Genomic DNA, 18,890 nt, shown 5'->3' with positions numbered 1-18,890 from the left:
TGGTAGAACATGATTTGAGGTCTTCTGGATATAATTTCTTCCTTCAGATGCACATGTTGCCTCTGCAAACAACCGTACTAAAACCTCAACACCTATGGTGAGCTTTTTAAAAAAATAAATGTACTGAACAAAGCCTGTATACATGAGAGACAACCAACAATGTCACTTACCTGAAACAGCTAATGTGTGTTTTGATGTTATGAAATTGTTAACCATTTTTTCAGGAAGTCTTTTTTGTCTGTCATATTGACCTCCTGCAAGAAAACCATTGGTGTATTAAGCACATCCACACCATGTAATTTAGTTGTGTATTTCCATAGTACCTTTTCGTGTAATCTCTACTGCAATACCCCTCTCAGGTGACGTAATCCCTCTCTTATACCACTGTGCAGCCTCCTTCTTTTCTCCTGCCGTCACAGGGAGCAGGTGGTGTGTTTTACAATGCGTCACACAACACAACACACGAGCTATTAAGTCATGCACACAATAAACAAATCAGTAGCGTCTTCATCAACCCGTAACACCTTCTAATGTACTCAAGCACCTGCTCATGGTAGTTTTTAATAACTTCGCCACTGTCTTTTAATTGCGTTTATTTTGGCCGACATTACTGTCACTGCAACAGTGAGCGTTACTGTCTCCTCCTTGTCCTCAGGTGCAGGTCACAGTTGGTCACTTATTAAAGGAAATACAGCCAAAATTGAGTTTTTAAATTGCATTTATAATCAGCTAAATCAAGGAAAACGTACTTTCTAAAACAAGCTATTTTGCAAACAACAAATTTCCCGTTAGCTTCCACTTTCTCTCTCTCTCTCACTCTCACTCGCCTTTTCCTACTGTGACCAAAACAAAGAGACAAAAGAGCACATTGCACAGTTCTTTCCCCACTCCTCCACAGATTACATTCCCAGATTTCTTTATTTTAGACTTCTATTTTAATTCTACATTTGTTTTTAGTCCTTTATAAAAAATAGTTTAAAAAAAATAGAAAAATCTTTTCCAAGGAGTTAATGCACTTCCATGCAAAGCTGGAAAAAGCTGAACTGGTTTTGCTGAAATAGCTGTAACTAAATGTTTCTTCCTTATATTCTGGTTAGGCAAACTTCAAAGACAGATAAACCTTAAAAACTTAAAAGGCAAAAACTTTAAAGGCATTTATGTGATGTCATGATTATGTCACCGGTTATGTCATCAACGCAAATTTCTTTATTAAGTATATATTTTTTATTAAGTATAAGTAATTAGTATAATAAGTATAAAATCTTAAAAGTATAAAAGGTATTTAGATATTTAAAAGGCATAAACAAACAATGTCCTAGTATGCTGAAGTAGTTAGGCGTCAATGTATGCAGAAGGAATTGAGAACAATAATAATAATATGACAACTAGAAAAAGCATTTGCAAAAGGAAAATGTAAGGATTTTCAAAGAAAGCTGAAAAAAGTTTCAGCTTTCCTTTTTTAATAATAGCTGAAACCTATTAAAAATGTAAAAAGGTAGAAACTTGTAGAAAAATATTGAAAATAGACTGAATTAAAGCTGAACTGTTTGAAAATAGCTGAAGAAAGTTCTGGTTTTGCTGAAATAGCTGAAACTTTTTCTTTTGCTCTAAGCTGAATTCAAGCTTAACTGTTTAATAATAGCTGGAAGTTTTAATAAGTAAAATTAAAGTAAAAAGCTGAAATTTGTAAAAACTATATATATAAATAAAAAGAGAAGAATAATTTAAATTGAAGCTTAAAAAACAGAAGTTTTAAAAAACAGAATCATTTTGCTTAGTGCAAAGATTAAGTCAATCATCATCAATTAAGTCAAGAATGGTAAAATAGTAAACTATTAATATTACAAACAACCATGATAAAGTTCAAATCTCAGTAGATCAAAATATGCAGATCCATTAACGTCTCAATGAGAAGAAAGTTGAAGAGGATTCAACAATTTTCCAATCAGCTGAATACTGTAACAAGGAGAAAAAAGCTGAATGTAAATAAGATGTTTCTGAGGAGCAGAAAAGGAACACTAGCTGTTGACGGGTTTTTAAAATTATGTCAAGCCTCAAAGTATTCTAACAAGGCCAGTAATGCGTTTGAATAGGCATGAATTACCTGTCATATTCGGATGAGTCCGTTATTCTTCTGTCTCGGTCTTGGGCTTTCTTGTGCTTGTTCTTGTTGGTTTGCTGAATTGTCTGTTTCCATAGAGATGAAAGAGAGAGGGAAGATGGACGAGAGACGCGTGGTAGAAAAGACTCAAAACTTTGCCTCAGAATATCTGAAACATTTCATCACCACGAGTGGCAGAAGGCTTCAACAAACACATATACTTTAAATATGTATATATGTGAAACTGGATATGGAACCCTCTCAAAGTGGCTTTTAATGTAGGAGGTGGGTGGCCAGAAGAACCATTTTTTCTGAAAGGTGACAACTTTCTCTACCGTTTTACTGTATGATTTGTCTGTGAAGTCTAAAAACTGAGAGAGCAGAAGAGAAAAACAGTTTAGGAGAAGAAGAGCAGAAGTTATAGTGCGTGATGTCATCACCAATCTGCTGGAGGAGGGCAGAAATTTCCAAAAAACACATAAAAGAAAAACCATAAAACATATCAAAAAGCTGATTAGTAATAGCTAAAAGTCTTAGGGTTTGCTGAGAACTTTAATGGTTTCTCTAGGCTGAAGGATGCCCGACTAGCTAAAGCTGAAACGAGACAAAGCTGAAGAGGAGCAGAAAATTCTAATGATTTCAATTCAATTTTCATCTTTTCTCAACAAATTATACGTTAAAATATTAAACACATTTTTGTGTTCTTTCAGGTAATGTAAGTGACAGGACTTAAGGTGCCAGACGCAGAGAGAGTGCAGCCTGAAACTCCATTTGGACCCCATTATAATGGCGGTCCTCAAATCACAAATGGGGGCTGTTTTAAGAGGGGGCCACCCTGTCTTCAGTATCTTCATAAAGTATATCACTGTGCTCGGTTCAGCCTTCTGCTACTCAGAGTTTTCATTTTGTTAATAATACTTTTCACATTTTGCACATTTTGTGAGGCAAAGTCTGAGCAGTCTATAAACGGCACCATATTTCAAAAAAATATGGTAATGGACACAGCAGAATCTGTTCACCTTTTCCTGCTCTGTTTTCACACTACCGGTATTGTCTCCAAACCAGGGCTTCCTTAGTGGGCACTCACCTCCTGTTGCAGAACAAACCTGTCTCCTTAATGATGCTGGTTCATCAAAGAAGTCTCCCACTGATGTGTTTGCTAGACACCAACCATTAACTACAGCTGAGCATTTGCTTCCCAGTAGGGACCCTACAGTTTAGCCTTTTTTAGCTTTGCTTGGAAAATCCTTTCAGCGCTGAACCATTCACAGTGAATTTTCTTTTTGGAAATGCTTTTTCTGGTTATTACTCTGACTTCAATCTTCTGTATGTTTTTTTGGTGACAAAAATACTTCAGCATACTTTCAATTAGAAACACTGTTCAAACTTCAAAACATTCATCTTATAAAAAGGAATTTATGCTAGTATTCCACTTTTTAATATCTTTTTGAATAATCGCAGTTTTAGTTTTATGCAGTTTTTGGAAATTTCTTCTCCAGCAGAGTAGCTAACTTCTGCTCTGCTTTTAAACTTGTTTTGGTTTTTCACTTCTCTCTCAGTTTTCAGCTTTCACAGACAAATCATAAAATAATACAGTAGGGAAAATCGTCAGCTTTCAGAAAATGGGGTTCGTATTTTGATGAGACTTACGATTTCCGAAGCATTTGGCTAGAGTGCTCCACCCAACTCCTTCATTAAAAGCAATTGTGAGAGGGTTCCAGCAGCAGACCCAGATGAAGACTGGAACTCATGACCATGACTTTTTTGGAATTTCCTCTCGTAATGTATATCACTGTGTTTGTTGAAGCCTTCTGCCACACATGGTGAAGAAATGCTTCAAATATGACTTTTGGTATTTTATTTATTGCACTGTTTCTAAGGCAGAGTTTTGAGTCTTTTCTGCCATGTGTCCTTAGTCCATCTTCCCTCTCTCTCTATTTCATCTCTATGGAAACAGACACGCTAGCAAACAAACAAGAAACAAGACTGATCGAATGATGACAGATAATTTATGCCTTATTTTGAACACTATTACTTGCCTTGTTGGAAATACTTTGAGGCCTGATATAAAGTTTAAAACCCTTCAACTGCTAGTGATCAGCTCCTCAAAGACATATTTTTCAGCTTTTTGCTCCTTGTTACAATATTCAGCTGATTGGACAGTTTTAGAATCCTCTTTAATGTAAATGGCTTTGATTACTTTGACCTACTGAGATTTCCACTTAAACATGATTGTAATATTATTAGTATTTTACTATTCCTCCAGTGTTTGACTTAAACTTTGCACTCAGCTGTTACATTTCTACAATTTCCAGGATCTTACTAGCTGTAACTATTTCATGTTACAGCTACTTAATCAATTTTCAGTCTTCAATTTAGCTTATATTTCACTATTTTCTTTTAACATTCAGAATGTTTTAAATAGTTAAGCTTCAATTAAGCTTTCAGCAAAAGCAAGTTTCAGCTATAACAGTAAAACCAAAACAATTCAGTTTATTTTCCTTTTTAAAAATTTCAGCTTTTTTACATTTTTCGAATAAGTTGCAGCTATTTCAGCAAAAACCTTTTTTGACATTGCTTGGAAAATCCTTTCAGTGCTGAAACATTCACACTGCATTTTATTTTTGGAAATGCTTTTTCTAGTTTTATTGTAGACCATATAGGAACTGTTCAGTGGATAATTATGTTTTCCAGTGAAAGAACAATTTCTCCAACCACTGAGTTAGACACAGCTTATTATAAGCGATGCAGAACAAACAGTAATGGACAACTGTTGAATATACAGACGTGGATGAAATTGTTGGTGCCCTTCCATTAAAGAAAGAAAAACCCTCAATAGTCACTGACATAACTTAAAACTGACAAAAATATTGAATAAAAATTAACTAATGAAACTCAGACATTGCTTATGAATTGTGGTTCAACAGAATATTTAAAATAAAAAAACACCTTACTAGTGAAACTGGCCTAGACAAAAATAATGGTACCCCTAGCAAATTGAAAAACATTTGATCATAGGGAAATGTTTAAACTGTCCATTTAGACGGTGAAAAGTAGTCAATGTGCTGTTTGGTATGATTGCGTGTACTACAGTAAACATGGACCACAGAAAGGAGAGTTTTTATCAGGACATTAGAAAGACAATTGTAGACAAACATGTCAAAGGTAAAGCCTATAAGAGCAGTTCTTCACTGTACATCTACACGCCAGAATGTCAATCTGCACTGTTAAAAAGAATAAAGCAATCATGTTGCTTCATTAAAATGAGAGTAAACTAAAATCAGTCCACGTGCTACCAGTTTAGTAGTTTAGAAAATACTCATATTCACTTTCATGTTAAGATCTACGGATACAACATTTATGTCTGTCTGTCACAAATAATATGAAGATACAGCAGGAAGTTGTGCACAGCTCTGCTGGAACATCTCAAACTCATGATAACAACTTTTGTTTCATGTTTGAAAATCATTTCTTGGGAACAGTGGCTTTGTGTCACTGTATTGTTTTGATTAGTTAGTGATCTGATCACATCTGCAATAACTTACCAGTCTCCCACATAATGATGCTCAATACCTTGAAGCAGGAAACAGCTAATGTCATATCTCATGCCCCCATGATGTGCTCCAACACTCTTTCCAAGTAGCCCCATCTCGACCAATGAGGTGGCAACAATTAATTCAAATGAACCAATCCGTGAACACCACCTGTGGCTCATGCCATAGATACACACACAAAACACAGAGGAGGAGGAAGAGGAGGAGAGAGAGACAACAAAACAATTCCCCAACAATAATAACATTTACAATGATTTAAAATCAAGTGTAGCTGTTTCAATGGGTTTCAGGGTTATAGTTTTTAGAAAGTCTCACAGTATTCATCCTAAATCCAGCCATCAATCAAGTGATAAAAGACAATAACATTTTCTCTTACCATGACACGAGTATACACATCTTTATGTTGTTTTATTCTATAAGTCAGGCTAAATTATTTGAAGACCTGTAGCTGTTTTCATTTAGTTAATCTTATGAGGTTAACATTACATATTTGAAAATATATAAATCCATGGACAAAAATGGAAGGGTTGCAGCAGGAAGGGTAAAAACGCATGCCAAATCAACGTGGGGAACATGTTCCCCTGTCGTGACCCCTTAAGGGACAAGCCGAAAGCCGTTGATATAGTCATCATATGCAAAATTTACAGTATTTAAACTAAATCTGCAAAATTTACCAAAGCTCCTGCAAGTTCTGAGTTTCTCCCTTTTTGTTGTGGACATACCACACCACAGTATAGGATTACATACAAACTGAAGTGAGTGAGTCACATGTTTATTTTGGCTGTAGGTGTGACGCCACCAGAGAGTAACCCCAGAGATAATCTCATTGTGGTTCAGCTCAAAGACGGCTCAACAGTACACCTGTGTACCAACAGTGAAGATGACTCTATGTAGGTACTCTCACTTCACTTTTGTCTGCTCTGCTATCTTGAACTACTGACCATCAATTCTTGATTTCTAGTTATTTCTTTTTTAGAGCTTAGGACAATAATTAGGGACAGTAATTAAAAAACAAGCTATTGTTCCAAGCAGGATTTAATTGGGTTATTACTAGGGTAATGGTAAGGTAAAGTGTATTATAGGGTTTTTGATTCTGGATCACGTGTAGCAAGGATCTTAAAGTTATGTACGTCTGCTCTCAAAATGAGTAGCAGCACCAACTCAGTCAAATGAAATCATGTCAGATGAAATAGAGTCTGATCACCTGAGTACTGTAGTGTTTTTTTTTTCCTGAAAAAATACTACTGTAAGCCGAAACACTGGATAATCTTATGGTAAAATGATGCTATACTAAATGTCTTCTACTGTAACATGTAACATAATAAAAAAAAATATTACCAATACTGGAACTGCCTGGCCACAGCTAACCGGTCGATGCTCGATACCCTCTAAAAGTATTGAAATAATGAGGCTAATTCCTTTATTTTTGCTGTAGACTGAAAACATTTGGGTTTGACATCAAAAGATGAATATTAGACAAGGTATTTACATCTGGATCTGATACGCAACTTAGAAGATGGCACCTTTTGTTTGAATCCATCCATTTTTCATGTGAGAAAAAGTATTGACACGTGCCTACAACACAGCCAGTGTAGGAAAAAAAAAACAACAGATCCTCTGTTCTGGTGTACAACTTGTCTTCATTCATGTAAATATGGAAAAATGTGGAAAGCAATCAAACTAATGTGATTCAGTTAATAGCTTCAGAGTCCCCTGTCCTGTGAAATAGCCAAAACCTGAAGTGTGAGGCGGATGGAAAGGGAAGGTGAGGTGAATGGGTAAGGGGCACGAGAGCTTGTTGGGTGAACATGTTCCAACCCAAAATGCTGTGGAAGTGTCCATGACACAGAGCTACAGTGTGGTTACCAAACAGACTGGGCCTCAACATTTTTTCGGCTGTCGCTACTGGGTGGGAGAGCTGCTCTATTCACCAGCTGCCAGAAGACCTGCTGTAACTTGAGCACCAACACTCCTTTTCTCAGTCCCAAACCCAAGCTCACCTCAGACTTGTCTCATCTTTCTGCTGGGGTGTCTTCATTAGCTGCAATGACCTGTATGGTATCTCAAATACAATACATTTGTGCATCACCTTGGGTTATCTTAGGATATTTATGTCTGGTAAGAACAGGAAGTAGTTAAGAATGTTTTCTGTTACTTATGCTCATCAAGGATCAAATCAGCTACTCTTTTGTTTTTTAATACAGGCTTAAAAACTTGTGATGTGTTCCTATTGGTGATATTGAGCCAGTATTCGTGGAACATGTGGACCACTGCATTTTTGGGTTTTTATTTTCAACAGAATCAAACAATTTTAGCGACAGGGCCGAAACACAAAACTCACACTTTCTAACACACAAAAACAGCAGGCCCAAGAGAACAGAGTGAAGGTACACAGGACCTACAATTTCTATACTTTTATTAGCCCCGGGTCCAGTGGACCCGAACATTAAAACACAATTTTCATGTGAACATAATTATCATTGCATTTTGTTAAACCCATTTTCAACATTTTTCACTACTTAAATAAATAGTCTTAAGCAAGATGCAGCAGTGACACCAGCAAGTCAGGGAGGACAGGGTATGTTTTTAATCCTAAAATCAGATCTCAGAGTTAAAAACAATTAGACAATCTAAATTAGAAAGCGGCTTTGGTTATAAATCAGTGTGCAATTTGTGCATTAAATATTAAGGGCATTTGTTTTTTAAGGGACTACAATATTGGCATCATGGTGGATTTGAATGACAGTTTTAATAAATGAGGTGTGAACCTGTAGTCTTGGCCTCTCAAGCCACTTTAAGCATAAACGTGGAAATATATTAATGTATACATTTAATCAATCTGGTGGAGAAAATGTCTTTACATTATTACCCTTTTTTCTAAATAAAAAATGACAAAGTCAAAGCTTAATATCCAGAGCTTAATATCCATCTGACTCAGAGATTTGAGGAGCTGCAGCGGCTTTTGACTTTGGGCACAACTAGTATCTCATCTCCATCTCGAATGCTGTATGAGTGCAGCGCCCGGCAGCCGCACTTCAACTCCTCAGGTCCAAAGACAGAACACATCTCCCGGTTTATGTAGAAGAGCCTCATCCCACTGGTGGGCAGCTGCAACAGAGCCCTCAGGTGTTTCTTTAGGTCATCTACTGTCTGCTCCAAACTGAGCCTGACAGCCTCCACCCTCTCACCCCAGCGAACATCCACCATGGTGCTTCGTGGGCTCAGGTCCACCTCTGCCAGGGGGGCGAGTTGACCATACTTGGATACAAGGATGTGGTACCTGGAAGAAACCAGGGGTCATAGGGGTGAATGATTTTGCTGTTTGTCCATTGTTGACACAGAACAAGTGCGTAAGTAGAATAAAGGTGTTGAAAATTCAACCAAAGTTTCTATATGGATTCAACCCAGACACCTTGTTATTATGACCTGGTGCCAACAGTAGAAAAAAGCAGAAACAATCTCAAATCCTACTTGAAAAATGCATTTTTAATAAGCCTATATTACAGTTTATTTTGATGAGCAAGTAAAAAAAAATAAGCATAAAAACAGGTGACTGAAAATGTACCTCAAGTGTGTTTAAGAGGCACTGAGTTCTCTTCCTCTGGCTTTCTGTGAGAAAGCTCTCAGCCACCTCAGGGGAATGCATGCTTGAGATAAGGGTCCAGGAATGATTAAATAAAATCCAGGAGAAAAGACCTGTGCTTTCAAAGCTACTGTAACAGCTGGGCCAATCAAAGCAATTTCCATTCCCTCCCTCAAACTGCTCCACAAAGCCAGTCCCCTGGCCTGAGGTTTCTGGCCAAAACTTGTGGTCCACCCTGGGAATTCTCCTCTAAGGCCACAGTTCACAAAGTGCAATTCAAGGAGAGGCCATTTAGATTAAAGCCTTCATTTAATGTGGTAAGAATGGTATAATCAGACAAATAATGCTGCAGGTGATACCAAGTCAGCATTTGAATTGTCTTTCCCAGCATTCTTTGATAATGAGCAGTAATAGAGCAGTAAAACAGGTTTTGGATTGAACAGAGACCCTATCTAGTGAGATCTTAGCTTTTGGTCTGTCATCAATTCTCGTTCTCACATTTTGTAGTCCTCTCATTGAAAGATGACCTGCTTAAAAAGCAAAATATTGGTTTCTTCTGTTTCCTCCAAGATTAGCCCTCGATATCCACTTCTCAATGCCCTGTCCCTCCTCAGTCCCCCTCTGCTTATTCTACTGACTCTCAGATTTTGGTTTCATCCTGGTCCCCTCTTCCACTCTTTACTTGCATCTACTCCTTCCTGTCCAGCCATCACATTATTTTCATTTCTCTGTACATCAGTTTTTTTAAACAGATTATTAAAGCATATCTGTCTCTCTTGGTCTAATTTATGGTCTGAGCTGCGTTTAGAGTCACTCAAAGCCCGGTAATGTCAGCTGTGTCTACCACACTCTGATCTCACAGAGCAGGAAGGACCCGGTTCTATTTGAATGAAAAGGGGATAGTGGTGTGTACACATTGAACATGACCAACACCCCTAACACTGACATATAACCCCCTAACAGAATCAGTGACATGGGACTTTACAGTACATGCGAAAGAATTCCTCATCTTGCCAGATAAGACATTTTATAGCTACAGTATAGAGTCCTGTACACACACCAGTGACATCAGAAAATAAATCAATCTCTAAACTTAAGGTTTGAGGTTTACAGCAAAGGTGTGTATGTAAAAAAATACAACCTGCTACCTTGTGTATCAGTTTTCCAATCAGAGAATTTCCTGCACAAAGGAGTCATTGAGTGGGGAGAGACTAGTGGCATTGTCTCACAAAGGTTAGTTTCCCCCAGTCAGGGACTACACCTTCCTTCACAAATCCTTCCCCAACATTCTGCTGAGGTTAAGTGGAACGCAGTCGCTGAAGAGCGCAGGCAATTATTTGATCGCTGTCAGCCATGAGGAGGTTTTTCCAAAATCATATCACATACTGTAAATGTATTGAGGACAAAGAGCATGTTGTTGCTACGTAATTTCACTGGTGTTCTAATGGGTACATGTTTGGATTTTCACTAATGTAGGTTCATGATAAAAAATAAAAGCAATATTTATGGATTTGAAATGCAAATACAAGTGACAAAAGTAATTAATAAAAACTCGGCAACAGCTCCAACAACAGTTGTAAAGGCTTAATTTGAACGGACATTTTATCAGCAGTGATCGTTTTAGTTGTTCAGTCAAGTAAAGCTCACAAATTATCTCTTATTGCAGCTCTAACGGATTTTGTTTTCAAAGAGAACTATAACTAACTAATGCACCCTCTGATTTGTAGTGGTAGAGATCAGAGCAGAGTAGGTCCAAAGACTTTAGGAATCAATACTCAATGATGGAAAATAATATATTGTTTTAATAAATCATATGTATCATATGTAAAAACTTTTATTTATTCTAAAAATATTATAAATATTATTTATTAACATTGATTATATTACATTTATTAAACATTTTTATACTTTTGGAACCAGATTCCAACTCCCAGCACCTCATGTGAGCATACATACACTTACGTGATAAAACTAGTTAAAAACTGATTCTCAGATACAAAGAAAGGAATGTGTGTTTGTATAACACATGCATCTGATTTGAGTACCTCTGAGGAAGCTCCTGTTCTGGCCTGTCTTGGTGGTATCGTATGAAGAACCTCTCAGCATCCTCTCTCTCTCCATTAGACACCGCACTACCATTCAACACCACTACCGATGGCAGCCTGCAGGCAAGAGAAACAGTCCACGGGTTATGTGTGTATAAAAATGAGCTATTGTATAATATAAAATGTGACCCAACCTCCTGTAAAGTGTATGTGAATACTGGTTCTGACTCACTGTGCTAAAAGGAGGCTTCGTCGCTCATAAGTGGAGTAAGGCTCCAATAGAGGAATACCCTTTGCTTTGACTTCCTCCAGCTTAGGGAAGAAATTCAGCCTTTCAATGTCCTCCCATTTACTGAGTCCTAAATATTAGAACATTATAGTTTTATTTCTCAGTGAATATTTGGTTCTAGCCAGCTCTCCATGATGAATACTGACGGGTGGAATTGATTATGTCTCAGACCTGAGTTGTTGAGGCTGATACTGCGCAGGTTGGGAAAGAGGTGCTGCAGTGTTTCCTGAGTGTCTCCCACAGAGTGCACACTGTTATTGGCCAGCACCAGCGTATCCAGACTGGGGTACATCAGCCCAAACTTCCTCACCTCCACCCATTCTTGCAGCTGGTTGTTTGTAATTTGCAGCAGGCGTAGCGATTGACAGGATGTCTGAGATTCTGCCACGGTGTTGTAGCCATTCAGGCACAAGAAAAGCTCTTCCAGTCTGTAAGAAGAGGTGGTGTTACATTTCAGAAATATATCCATCTGATAACTTAGTTAAGAGATTACGTTTATGGAAACAACAATGTTGATTTTGATCTTTTCATGAGATTTGTTGCGAGTAATGAATAAGAATGTTGCCAGTAATAATGTTTTTTTGTTTGTCAATTGGCAGGAAAGACCCATAAATGTGTTTATCAGTTCCAGTCAAAGTTTATTACAACAACCTAAATGTTCTGCTATTAATGGTTCATCTGTATTACTTTAGTTTTATGTCATCATTACGGCAAAATGGAAAGAACTTGCAAACACTGGAAAACATATTGTATTACTTACTCTGGTGTATGTTGTGTTAATTTGTGCACGGTGTCCCAGCTGACATGTGTATTTATGAGGACAAGTTGTCTGACTCTGGAGAATACGTGAGCCATGCTGGATTCCAGCTCCATGGCACTCAGAGGGTTCTTGCTCAGATTTAGAAAGTCCAGATGGGGGACATTTGAAACAATGGTGCAGATCTGATAAGTGGCAAGTATTAATAGAAAAAAATTATAAATTAGGATTATACAATACACTGAGATGTTTTTTCATGAATGTCCCAACAGCAGAACAGAACTTACAAAGTGAGAAAAAAAATGTCAATAAAGAAAAAGAGTTTCAGAAACAGACACAACCACACAGGTCTGGGAAGACGTCTAATAAGACAGAACAAGTGAAATTACCTGTGTGGATTTGCCTTCCAAATTTAACATGCACACATTTTAAAGGCTTTGTATACATTAAGGGTTAGTTTAATTTTAGCTAAATGTTATGTAGTTTTGGAAAAAAGGACAGAAATAGTAACAGTTAAGTAATAGTTGTCAATAGTTTTGAAATTACTACAGCTGTCCTTTGGGTTAAAACATTTATGATGCACTCATTAGAAGCCCATGTAAAATATGTAGACCAGATATTTGATATGGTACTAAACAACACTGCACATAGTTAATCAAAATATAAAACACATATTCAATCAACCTTGCTTTTTAAAAAACGACTGTACATTTACCAGTCATGAGCACATTAACCTGACAGGTTACAAATGCACAATAGAACTCTGCCCTGATATTGTGCATGCAGACTCAGTGCAGCTGATTGCCAGGATTCAGTGGATCAGAGCATCATCAGTGTTATTATCTTCATTATCAAAATTTGAAGCACAAATATTGCATCAGTGACAGTCCTGTCATTAAAATCTTTCAAAGATAAATGAGCACAGAATATTTTAGCCAAAAGAGCCAGAGGTAGCAAACATCGACCTAGTTTATCTTGTCACACAGGTTTATTTCTGTCCTACTCAAGTCAAATGGACTTAATATGTCTTTGCACTTCCATTTTTATAAGACAGTCCCAAGAAAGAAATAGTCTCTGATATATCTGATTATGAAACACTACAACCACAGGCATGCCAATTGATAACTTCATCTAATTTAAAATTCTACCGTTAATGACCAACAAATTTTCAAATGAAAGATGGAGTTCAAATTAGAACTGGGTGATATGGCCTTTAAAGAATATCACAGTATTTGTTGGCTATATTGCAATAAACAATATGTATCATGAGATTATCAAATTTCCTCTGAAGCACTTAAAAAAAAATTAATGAATCCCCGCAATATAGGCCTGAATTAAAACCGTCTCATTTCTATTCATTAATGTTTATATCGGGGCATTTTTAAACATGCATGTAAAAACAGGGAAATTATAATCAAGTTAAATTTAACTAAGCTATATTTATTTAAACTACACAAATATTAGCAGCTTTGGCATAAAATAAATAATATTGTAGGCCTACATCGATAGTTTATAGTGTTTGTACCCATGTTTTATTTTTTTTATAAAACATGGGTACAAACACTATAAACTATCCATGTTTTATTATGTGTCAGTTATTTTATGTCAGGTTCAAATCTTAATTAATTTTAGATTATGATAAAAATGAATAATTTCAAACAGCTTGTTTCTGTTCACCTTCTTAAGGCTCCATTCTTCAGGTTTCTGTAGCACAAGAGTTTTTAACTGATTGTGGCACAGGTGAGGAACACACCAAGGATACACTGGATGGGACACTTTGGCTTGTTAAAATGTTTTATCTTTGCATACATTTCATTATTCAGAAGCAATAATAATTACATGGAAATGTGTTTTAAACTTTTTAAATAAAAAAATAATAGTGTTTCCCACAGGGAAATAAGTGAATAAATACAGGGACCACCTGCAATGCCCTCACAGACCAGCAGAGAAACGTGGACCACTGGTTGAATACCCCTATTGTGGCAAAGTTTACACCCCATTTCTGTCTCCTCCCCCCTTCATTCCCTCTCTGAAATATAAAAATGCTTGAGTTTTAGAAATCTGAAGCTGTATCAAGGAGCATTCAAACATGCAGTGTAAAAGAAGTTAGCAGCTGTGAGCTGTGTGTTACTCTGAAGCAAACTTAAATTATAAAGCAACGTGACGAACTGAATCTGGTTCAAAGTGACTCACAGTCTGGGTTTGGTCAGGAATATTGATAAACCATGTGAAATCCCAGTAGGGGTTGGTCACTGTCTAATTCATACAGGAGAAACACTGCCAGGTGTTTTTCCTGTTACCTCATGAACACATGTCTGTGTTCATGATAGTCACAGTCATTTCATACATCCCAAAGAGAACAAGTCTCATAACACGAGAAATTGCCCACCCCTACTTCAAAATAAAGGGCCAGTGGCAGCCAGCACAACAAATAAATAAAATGAACACAGTTCATTTTAGAAATGAAGAAACACTTCTGTGAGTTAAACTGCACTCAACTGGATTCTCAAACACCCAGTATGTGAAAGACACCAACCTCTCCCCAGTCTTCAAGTTTATTATTGGAGAGGTCCAGCTCTACCACGTGAGCACAGAAAGCTGCGATGTCCGACTTGTCACCAGCTTTACTGATTTCACAGCCACTCAGAACCAGATTGCTGGGCAAGAAGAGGCGATCTGCAAACAGGATAAATGATGTGAGCTCAGCCCTTCACACAGATTTTAAGACTATTCAGGATGTTACACTTCATCTTCTGTGATTTTTACAAAAGTCCAATAACCCCGAGTGATTTCTGTGCTTAACTGGCACAATCAATAAGCTTGAGGTCACTGATGTTCCTGGCATCATATCTCACCTTTGAAGGGGGATCCTGGAAGATGGGTGAAAGCCACTACCTCTATGCCCTGGCCATAGGGGAAATTCTCTGGGTTGTATTTCTCACTGAGGACTTGGACGAAGGTGCGCACCTCCTCTTCATCAGAGGATGACTCCATAGTTCCAAACCTACACAGTTTTAAAGAAATAACCGTGCATGGTCATTTAGAATAACACAATGACAAAGGAGGCAGTGTAACCAGTTTAACCAGTTCAACGCTTTTAGGCCAACAGTTATCTTAACTAAGGCATTTTAAAGATAAAATGCACTTCATGAGAAATAGAAAAGTTGATTTTCTAATTTGCACTCCCCTCCTTAACTATGCATTTAAATAGGTAAAAAAGGGCAGAAACTGCTAAACCAATTAAAAAATAATAATTCAGACTAAAAACAAACTGAACAGAGCTGTACAGAATTTAATGCAGCTGAATGTAAACAGTATTTGCTCTGCCAACTGCATCAACATTTTCATTTGACCTTGCTGGCAGATATTTTCTGTCTGTGTGCAGTGTTATAACATTTATGTCCTGGACAATAAATATCTAAAAATAATCCCATCAACATCACAGAAAAACCCATGAGATGGAGATGTAGAAACATGAGACAAGCAGGTGCCCAGCTGACACCACTGTACCGCTTGGTTATTCTGAGCCACCTGTTCCTACTAAATATCATTTTCATAGAAACAATAAAGGGATGAACGTTAAAAATTAATCATGCATTGTTTTAGGAATCAACCTTTTCAAGCAAAACCTGTGTGCGCCAATGTCTGAATGTGCTGCTCTTCTTAATTGTGAGTATTTTTAACAAAATTATTTCCGCTTTTGTACTGTTTGTCAGACAAAAGAAATAATTTACAGACTTTACCCTAAATTCTAAAACTTGGGTGTATTTTAGTGTTTTCAGACATTTACTGAGAGGTTAATCAATATAAAATATGCAGCTGCACACGCACAGAAAGGGAGGAACCCTGTCTTTAACCTGTGATGAAAAATGTGTTTTAGCTCTTTTTCATATGCTGGAGGAAGTAATCTAAATCGCATGTAGGTATGAATGTGAATGTGAATGGTTTGTTCGTCTGTGTATGTCTCTCTGTGTTGGTCCTGAGATAGACTGGTGACCTGTAAAGGGTTTACCCTGCCTCTCGCCCAATGACAGATGGGATAGGTACCAGTCCCCTCGATCCTGAAGACTGTTCTGTTAATTTTGGCAACAGTTGATAACTGTTAGTCAGCCTCGCAAACAGTTCTAAACATTGTTAAAGCACTGCAGTAGAAACAAATGAAGCAGCATAAGCAGTAGTAGGAGTGAAGATAGTGGCCATAGTATTAGCCACAGAAGTAACAATATCATCATTGATGGCCAGTAGTAGGAGCAGTGATACTGTAAAGGTGAAGCAGTTCAATGTTGTAGATGACTTATCCCAAACCAAAAAGCTTTCATTTTTTGTGTCATTTTGTTATGATATCAAGAACTAAAACCTAAACTTTCACTGTCAAAGCACAGAACCCAGGTGTCCAAGTTTTTCCCTAATAGGGATTCCTTGATCAGCCCTATCAGTTTCAGACAAATAGGCTCTGATCAGCCCACACGAGGGGGTGCGATTGCCAAATAACCGTGCATTGGGTCCGGACTCTGTCTGATGTTTCTGTCGCAGACAGTTTCTTGTTACACAGATCCTCTGATTCTTACCTCTGATGTGGCAGAGACCAAAGTGATTCCCGTTTTCAGCAAAACATCAGATCACATGTCTAATATCCTGATGAAAGAAAATGATGAGAAAATTTACAAAAACAAGAGCAACTAACAGCAACTACTACACAACTGAGCTTGGCAACAACAGAAAAAGTTTTTAAATCATTTATGGTGCATTATTTGAATTGAGGTAAGAAACTATGCAGGAAGTCTTCACATATAAAACGGTGAAATATGCATTCTGAAACTGACAAAAGAGAGGAAAAGTGACTGCCGGATTCCTGACAACCTCAAGAAAACACAACAACGCTGTAGCTTGGTTTCAGTCCAACGACATCCTTCTGATGAACATGTCAGACTAGCGTGATGCTTTCCTTTGTAGTGAAACAATCAGTCTTACAAGCTGCCCATAAAACGCCCTTGTTACCTCCGATAAATCAAGAAGTAAAACTGTTAACCTTATACTTCCTGGAAAGTGCATGTTTTCATCGAGAATAGCTGTTCAAAAAGTTTCTTAAGCCTTTGTTCAATTCACGCAGTATCTAAGTCAAACTTTAAACTGCTCGCTACTGCCCCCCGCAGTCTACTGCCACCAATGACAACCCGATGCTGAAAATAACAATAACAACTGTCTTTTTATTGAGAGGTTGGTACGAAAATTGTTCCTGTAACTGTAACTCGTATTTGTTGATAACTAAAACCATTTTTTAACACTGAGACTTTTCCACACAGTTCAGCGAGACAGCTTTCTAGCTACAGCGCACTGTGTGTTTATGGGGTGGGGGGATGGGGGCGGCTGCTTATCATCGAGGCCTCTTTGCGTCACGAACAAAAACGCACAGTTAAAAGAACAAATTGTGACTCGACAGTAAGTTAGCGGAGGCCACAGCTTCTCCATTTCACAAGCGCATAAGCTAACGGCAGCACTGTCACCCGTGCCTGAAGATCCAGGCTGTGTGCGGCAGCTAACGTCAAATTACCTTCAAACATCAGCAAAAGGGACGAGATTTCGGTGCCTGCTACACACGAGAAGCTAACACCACATCTAGCTATGCACAAATTGTACTTCAGAAGTCATGCGGTAAATGTTGACACTGTTGCACTCACTGTGTCCGCAACTCCGTGTGTCGTGTTTATTTTTGTTTCTCGGTTAACTGACAGTTTAAGATACGCCCACTTTCCCGGAAATGACGTAGGTCAAATATTTTTTCCCGTTACTTTCAACTTTAGTGTTATTAGTTATTGACAAGAAAAGAGTTCTTCGTTATTACGATATCTATGATTAGTTAGAAGCTATTCTCAAAGTTGGGAGGTTATCTTTATTTGAGTTTTATTATTTTGTATTTTATACTTTTACCCCACCACAACCCAGAGGGAAATAGTGTAGCATATTCCACGATATTTATATAGCATTTATATTATATTATACCATGCATGAACAGTAGTTTAAAAACCTACAAAAATCTGACGCTGGGGAGTGTTAAATTTCTAAAGCTGTGTGGAGAACCTGAGCTCCTTTTTTGTCACCTCTGCCTGATCCTGATGATGGTTGTTTTAATGTAAAACAGCTTCCCCAACGTCCTTATCTGAATTAATTTTACTTAATAAATTATAATGAACTTTAAATCTAGACTGTATAATTGTTTCTAAGAACCCCTATGTCCACAATGCTTCAAGATCTAATGGTCCAAAGTCAGCAAACTGATTCTGTATTGACTCGGTGCTGATGTTGTAGAACTTAATCACTGAGATTATTGATTAGTTTTACATCACAACCCTGTGTACAGACAATAAAATAAGATAAAATTAATAAAAAGTTGTGTAACATCAATAATATCATAATTGTTTAGTAGTTAAACCAGACCAAATAGATTTAGGCCTTCACCATCATTGGGTGAAGGCTTTTGAAATAAGCAAGTTTTTGTTTTTGTTGCTGATGGAAAATACATTTTTATTGTTAAAAAGAACTTTTTTTAAAAAACAAAAATAG

General features: G+C 37.3%; 1 protein-coding gene across 4 annotated transcripts; it reads right to left on the bottom strand.

The window, feature by feature from the left end:
- Positions 1–8,054: 8,054 nt before the first annotated feature.
- On the bottom strand, positions 8,055–18,092 carry LOC137107667 (tubulin-specific chaperone cofactor E-like protein). 4 transcript variants are annotated; one of them, XM_067491465.1, is made up of 9 exons: positions 18,008–18,092; positions 16,898–16,964; positions 15,185–15,333; positions 14,866–15,005; positions 12,333–12,514; positions 11,744–12,000; positions 11,516–11,642; positions 11,284–11,400; positions 8,055–8,935 (listed from the first exon to the last, which is right to left on the bottom strand). In XM_067491465.1, the coding sequence occupies exons 3-9, from the start codon at positions 15,321–15,323 to the stop codon at positions 8,590–8,592; spliced, it is 1,308 nt and encodes a 435-aa protein (XP_067347566.1). In that variant the 5' UTR covers positions 15,324–15,333; positions 16,898–16,964; positions 18,008–18,092; the 3' UTR covers positions 8,055–8,589. The 4 variants fall into 4 exon arrangements, with proteins under 4 accessions (XP_067347566.1, XP_067347567.1, XP_067347569.1 ...); XM_067491466.1 differs by having other exon boundaries at positions 17,881–18,019; XM_067491468.1 differs by lacking the exon at positions 16,898–16,964 and having other exon boundaries at positions 18,008–18,084.
- Between the last annotated feature and the right edge of the window lie 798 nt (positions 18,093–18,890).

This window comes from Channa argus, chromosome 22 (assembly GCF_033026475.1).
Source record: "Channa argus isolate prfri chromosome 22, Channa argus male v1.0, whole genome shotgun sequence".
NCBI lineage: Eukaryota > Metazoa > Chordata > Actinopteri > Anabantiformes > Channidae > Channa > Channa argus.
The sequence above is the reverse complement of the archived record's forward strand: the minus strand, read 5'-3'. Positions and strand labels throughout refer to the sequence as shown.